Below are 7,000 nucleotides of genomic sequence, written 5' to 3'. Positions count from 1 at the left end.
TAGACAAGAAAATTTATTATACATTGAAACATCAATGGCTCCTTACAATCTACCATTTCAAACGAACATAAATGTTTCTTCACGAAATTGCAAAATGAGGAATCGGTGAAAATTAAGAACAGCATCCTAGTGTTATATTACAAAACTGTGATATGACATCTGGTGGTAAACAATTCATGCCTACAAACACTAGTTCTCTGCTGCTAAAGTGATGGCAGGTTCAAAAAACAAACTCTTCCTCTTCGGCTTCGTTTGGCACTGTTCTATCCTTTAACTCTTTTAGAGTGTCCGCCTTTGAATCACTTATATCCAGCAAGTATTGTAACCTCGAGAGCCTCTCGGGTGCTGGGTCACTTTTAAGATATATCAGGAAGAGATCATCAAGTTCCTCGGGCACCTCCCATGATAATGGGGTTGAAGGTACAACCTTGTCACAGGCTAACAAGTTATTGAGCGAGGAAACCTACCACCAAAGAGAATGAGAGAAACATTAAAGCGTGAACTTTGACACAAATGGATATGTGCAATAAACTAAGTAGAAATCACAGATATATCATACCACTCCTTTCTGGTTTCTCTGCCTTAGAAGTGCCACAGCCTGAACAAGTGAATTTGACAATCTAGTTCGTGCGAGTTGCTGCACAACTGCTTTGGCCTTCTCAGCATTAATACTCAGATCTGCAGGCATCTTCTCATACACTTCTTCTTCATCAAACTCACCAGTACCAGATGAGAATATATCATCCACTGCTTTTTTAAACAGGTTTTCGCGTAAGCTTTCAGAGACCATGGTGTTTATTTCAACTCCGGCTTCCCTCAATTCTCTAATTTCCTTCATACTTATCCTTCCCTGACCAACAGCAGTTTCGAGGACACCCGACAGCTTGGAAGTTGTTATGTTCTTGATAATCTTTTGAGCATAAGGGGGCGGCAAGCCAACTTTCTTCTGCAAGTCATTGAGTTGCTCCATCCTGGCCTTCGTTATCTGTCCATCGGTCAAAATCACCTCCGCTTGTTGCCTAAATGTCTGCTCAGCCAAGCCACGATGCACATCAACAATCTCCTTATTGCTCATGCCAAGGATGCTAGCAAGTTGGCTTAATAGAACAAACTCAGAGTCATCATCCCTCTTCACTCTAAGTTGGCCACCAAAAGGCATCATTTTGACTTCTCCAGTTAGACAAAACAACAAGTATGTTTTGTACAGATCAGTTCTGTCTCTGTCTGGAAGGTCATCTTTCAGAGTAATCTCAGTCTGAATTTGTTTTTTTACATTTTCCCTGTTTGGTTTTACTTTCTGAAGTGATCGCACAGTTTCCCATTCCTCTTCCTCAAATGTTTGCTTCTCTTCCTCCTTGATAGGCTCCTCTTGCAGAGAATCAGATGATTCATCTTCACCTTTAATATCAGCAACTAGTTGAGTCACAACCAAGCTATTAAATAATATCATCTTTTTCAGTTCTTTAGCAGATTCAGTGCGGCTATCAGCTCCTCGGGCCTGCTGAATGTAACTTAACAAAATCTTCCGAACCTGCATATCATCCAAGTTGAGGACAAATTTAGAAATGCATTTCTGAAAACTTCTGTGTCATGAGAGATATTCAAACTACAAACTTTCTTCATGGTAGAGTCAACACACTTTCAAGTATAACAGGCAACCATACACAAGCTCATTACATACTTACCGCTTTACTAGCGATAGACATTGCAACTTCCCTGGTTAAGCGTAAACCATAAGCAGCCTTTCTCACAGCTTTCCTCACGTCAGGATCAAATCCATCCACTCCGCCAGAAATTGCTTCCTTAACCGCCTATAGGAAACATTAGAAAGGAGGGGAAAACGATCAGCATAATTAAACAAACATATAAATCCTGCAGCATTACAAGCAAGAAGCAGAAGATGATTAAAAGAAAGCAATAGGTTGTATAAAGAATGCTGCCAGAATCAACTATTAAAGAAAGTACTGAATCTCACACACACACACACAGATAATTCTCTGTTCTCAGCTTTTTATTTTATTTTATTTTATTTTATTTTATTTTTTTCCAATTTGCACAGTGATGAGAGGGTGTGAGGATGCAGAACTCACGGACAATGTAACCTGCCAAGAAACCATTTTTTAAATACCTTGACAACATACATTTTGCAACATAATATGGAGGTTTAGACCATTCTTCGATACCATATCCCAACCTTGTTAGTTATAGCTGAATCAGTACCTAATTTCCTACCATTTGAAATAAAGAAATCAACACCTGAGGAGATGATATATACCTTTTCAAACAAATTACCACAGATTTCAGCATGTGCTGTTTCAACAGTTTGCTTGGGAATGCAGAGCATAATCTGTAACTGCTCCAATGAATTCACATCCTCATCACTAAGTTCTCCATCAGAGACAGCTTGCTGAAGCTTTTGTCGATATATATCTAAATCCACAAAGAACATAAAAATCTTATGTCATTAAATACAGAGTATAAGAAAAATAATTGAAGACTTGAAAGAAAACTGAGATGAACAGTATCATAGACTACAAAAGGAATGATGTATCCTTGCTTACACACATTCTAGAGCTAATGATCCCAATCCATTTACTATCTATCTTCATTTTTTATTTCACTCCAGGGGAAGAAAGGACTATTCTACCCACAAGTTGACACAAAAATAAGGCCATGCAACTACAAACTTAATCTTAGAAGATGCGAAAGTGTATAACAACACATTCTAGCAGGTTTGCTTGGATTCAATTGGAATAATCATATATACAAGATTTCTCATAATGGGACATATATGTATTACCTTGATGAATCTCAATTGCTTTCTGTGGATCAAAATGCAACTCCTCACAAAGGTTTTGAAGATATGCTGCTTTACTATCGGCAGCTGCCAAATCACCAGTACGTACAGCTTGAGCAAGTCGTTTACGGTATACTTTTGAAGTAACATCTAATGTAATTGCTCCTGCTTCTCTTTTGCCTAGACCAAATATATTCCTCAATTGATTTAATGCAGTGAGCTACAAGAGAAAGAAAAGCTAAAAGGTCAATATATGTAGATCTAAACAAAGAAACAGAATAAGGCAAAAATTAAACTAAAAAACAAATTCACGGATCTATTTTTCAAGATTAAAGTGTACAAAAAACAGAAGGAAGAACTACTAAAGAAAAACCCTTAAAAAACCTTGCCCAAGAGAACAAGGGAAAACAGAGAAAATATACAGTACCTTCTGTTCTTCGATGCGACCGCTTGCTAGAGAATCTGTTACATATGCTTGGTAAAGAAGTTTTAAGTCATCAAAATTTCTATCACTGTCGTACTCCCCACCTGAGAAGAAAAACTAAATATGAACTCCAGGTAATGGGTTAAGAAAGGAGTCACTGTTGAAATTTTAAACAATTAAGTTCTATTATGCACAAAAAATAAGGAACGAAAAAGTTAAAGCCCACCTGACAAAGACACAGGCCCAACACCTCTAGCAAAACGACTGGCATCAGGATGGTTTTTCAATGAGATTAGCAAATTATTGAAGGCCAAAATCTTATCAAGCTCTTCAGTGACACGTGTAGCTTCCCCGCTGTGGATCACATGCAAATCAAATCATAAAACTAACATTACCACAAAAAAAAAAAAAAAAAAAAAAAAAAAAAAAAAAAAATACAAACAAACAAAACAAACACTGAAAAACCAAACCAAAACAAAAATTATTAAAGGCAAAAACTTCTTTCAACTTCTTCTTTAGATAACTTTTAGATAAGCACTCTTTGGAGGGAGAAAGAACATATTAAACATTTAAATTTTGGGATTTATAGATAGTTGTAGCCATACGGTGCTCTTGTCCTGGACTTCAATATGGTGACAGCTCTTGATATGTTTTCCTCCACAAGCTTTCTTGTATGCTCCCTGAACATGCCTTCTGCAAACTGCAAAGGGAAAGAAATTGTTGAAAGTTGTGCATATGTTTTTATGTTTGTTGCGCTTATGGATGACCATTAGGCACACTGAAAACAATTTACCACAGAAGAAATTTATATAAAAAAAAAGCTAATTCACTTTAAAAACCAATTTGGACAAGAGTGGTCCTCCAATTATTGAAAATTGGATAGAAATTCTCCTCTATATTAATATTAAGGTTCCATTAATGGGATGAGTTTTTTTTTTACAAGTTTCACTGGTTGGGGAACCATTTCTATCAAACTACCAACATTTGGGGGATCATTCTGACCAAATTTCAGCATAGAAATCTTCCCCAACTATTAGAAGGACAAAACTTGTCCCACTGAGTTAAAAATGGATCCCTAACAGAAGACCTTTTCTCTTTTCTGTCCAGTTTTCAATTGTTGGGACTTGGGAGAGAATTCTTGTCCAAATTGAAGCTGGAAACTCAGGTGAAGTAACAGTGTAACACTACAGTTGGAGACTAAATTGGGAAATAGTTTAATGTATAAACAGGCATTAGTCCTTTTAACTTTGGTTTCCAGGACACTGAAAATTAGTAGCATGATTTTGAAACAATACCTCATCAGAAAGTAGATACGAAAGCTGTGCTTCTCTGAGACTGACCAGTTGGTCCACACTGACATCTATCAAACATTTAAGCACATGAGGAACTTGGTAAAGAAAAAAAAAAAAGCATGAACTGAGACAAGAAAACAATTAAACATAACTATACCAGGGCATTAAACCTTCCAATGCACAATGAGCAAATATATAATTTTTTGTGTTAATGGATAGTAGATAAAGATGTTGTCCACATTTGAATATTTCATGTAAAAGAAATTTTGAAAGTTTAGAGGAAGTAGTCAAAGTGAATAAGTATAGCAAATTATATACGGAGTAACAGAAAGTATAGAAAATGCAGTACCTCGGCCAACAGATTTAAGTTTGGAAGCATACAATCTTTGTGCACTGTCCCGAACAGCAACCTCAACCTGATGAACAGAAACATTAATATGCAAAAGAATCCATGAGAATGAACTGGAGATCCATATGAACAATAAACCTATTTTAACTTCACCCTTCAACATATGACATATCAGGTATGGCTGTATGGCCGTATGGCATACTATCATGTCAGCAAGTATTCAGAAAACTAGAACAAAGATAAAAATTAAGTGCAAAGTAAACAAATACAGATCATATACCTGGGCATCAGTGACCTTGAACATACGTTTCCAAGGCAAAAGGAAGGAAGAGGCATCTCCAAATACAATATTTGAAACATATATCAGCTTCTGGAATGCCTGCACTGAAAATGTTAAGAATGGTCAAGTTTCATTCATTGTAAAAATTAGCAGGTACCTAATAGATGTAATACTCAATTTTTTTGCAACAAAGTGATGACTTACTCGTCGCTGTTCTAGATCACCATCACGATCTCCAGTTTCAAGTCTTTGCCTGAAAATTCGCCTACCAATCTGAAAGTCAAACATTTAATAGTTTTTAACAAATGTAATGTCACCCCAAGCGTAGTGAAATGCATCTACATGTTTGCTCTTGTTGGGTGTAATATCAACAATAAATAAATAAAGCACAAGAGCACCTCCATATGCATAGCTGCTGCATCTGGATCATCAATGCCCAATGCATTTTTAAATTTAATGATAGTGTCCACTTCGTCGCCTCTAAGATCTTCATTTCCAGGAGGAAGGACAGCAGTTACATACCTTTAAAAAAAAATAAAGCAAAATTGAAGGAGACAATTAATATACATGGATAACCCAGTGTGTATATGCATACATGTGATGAATTAGGCACCATTATACTTGCCCATCCTGCCATATACCAGAATGGATTACATTAAACTTTGGTTCCCTAGCACTCACAATTATCAAGTGTTCATAGAAAGTAAAATATTCTTGCCCCTTAACACAAATGCTGTTTCAATTCAAAAAAGAAATGAGGCAGCTGATATTATCTTAAAAAGCAGAAAAAGAAGCAAAGTAAGCTTGCTCAACGAGATTCCTACTCACCGGCAGTATATATCACACAGCTCTGCATTGAACGCCTCGTGCTGTTTGCTGACACCGTACCTGAAGAACTAAACGAGGTAAGAGTATAGAAAATATGTCAGGAAAAAAAAAAAGGATAAGATGCGAAAACAAGAGTATCGAACTCCAGACTTGTTTGCAATATCGTCAATATCTTCCTTCTTCAAAGCAGCCGGGTCGTCACAGCCAGCCACATAATTATGCAAATTCACGGCCGCAACCTCAGGAGCACAAGCGTTCAAAGCATAAGCCGCGCCAGCGCCGGCAGCTCCAAGCGCCACAGCCCCGCCCAATCCGGCATTGCGGGAGCCGCCGAACCGGAATCCGAGTCCATAACCAGCAGCGACGGCGCCGGCGAAGATAATCGCCGAGCTCGCAATTCTAATCGGCGGCGACATGGAATCCACCAGCGCCTGGATGCCGGACAGCTCTCTCTTACCTCCGAACACATCCGACTCCACAGGAACTGCGGCAGTGCCGGCGGAAGAACTAATCGACGTTGAAGGCTGATCGGAAGAGGAGCTAACGGCGGAGATTCGATAGCGGAAGTGATAGCGGTTGCGCGAGGCGGCGGTGAGGCGGAGAGGGGCGGGGCTGAGGAAAGGGGAGAAGAGAGCTGTGCGGTTCGGAGATGGATTCGTTGAGAGAAGAAGCGAAGGGTTCATTGTGTGAAATGGAAAGAAGAAAAGAGAAGGGGATGGGGGGTAGGGGGTTAGGGGGGTGGGTGGGTATAGGGTTTAACGGAGAGTACAGTGAGAGCCGGTAGAGGAAATGATAAAGGAGAAGGCGAGGGCGGAGAAGAAGAAGATAGATCGAATGTTGAATATTGCACTTGTAACCCTGAAATTTAGAGAAAATTGCAACCGCCCCTGGATTTTGCATAAATTTACAAATTAACTCCATAAAAAAAACTAGTGTAATTATTTATTTTCATGTCTTCTATGTCAATTTGTCATACCAGAGTAATATTTATTTAATACAACTAGTATTTTCGCCCGTGCAATGCACGGAA

The 7,000-nt window shown here is 38.4% G+C and overlaps 1 protein-coding gene across 1 annotated transcript; it reads right to left on the bottom strand.

Moving 5' to 3' along the window:
- Positions 1-6,653, bottom strand: LOC116004476 (protein TIC110, chloroplastic). Its single transcript, XM_031244538.1, has 15 exons — positions 6,121-6,653; positions 5,971-6,030; positions 5,541-5,664; positions 5,347-5,415; positions 5,143-5,241; positions 4,863-4,929; positions 4,517-4,581; positions 3,827-3,921; positions 3,448-3,575; positions 3,225-3,325; positions 2,801-3,017; positions 2,276-2,430; positions 1,686-1,811; positions 560-1,531; positions 1-463 (listed from the first exon to the last, which is right to left on the bottom strand). Exons 1-15 carry the CDS (start codon positions 6,651-6,653, stop codon positions 221-223), a joined length of 3,054 nt encoding a protein of 1,017 aa, XP_031100398.1. The 3' UTR covers positions 1-220.
- Between the last annotated feature and the right edge of the window lie 347 nt (positions 6,654-7,000).

The sequence above is a fragment of the Ipomoea triloba genome, chromosome 14 (assembly GCF_003576645.1).
Source record: "Ipomoea triloba cultivar NCNSP0323 chromosome 14, ASM357664v1".
NCBI lineage: Eukaryota > Viridiplantae > Streptophyta > Magnoliopsida > Solanales > Convolvulaceae > Ipomoea > Ipomoea triloba.
The sequence above is the reverse complement of the archived record's forward strand: the minus strand, read 5'-3'. Positions and strand labels throughout refer to the sequence as shown.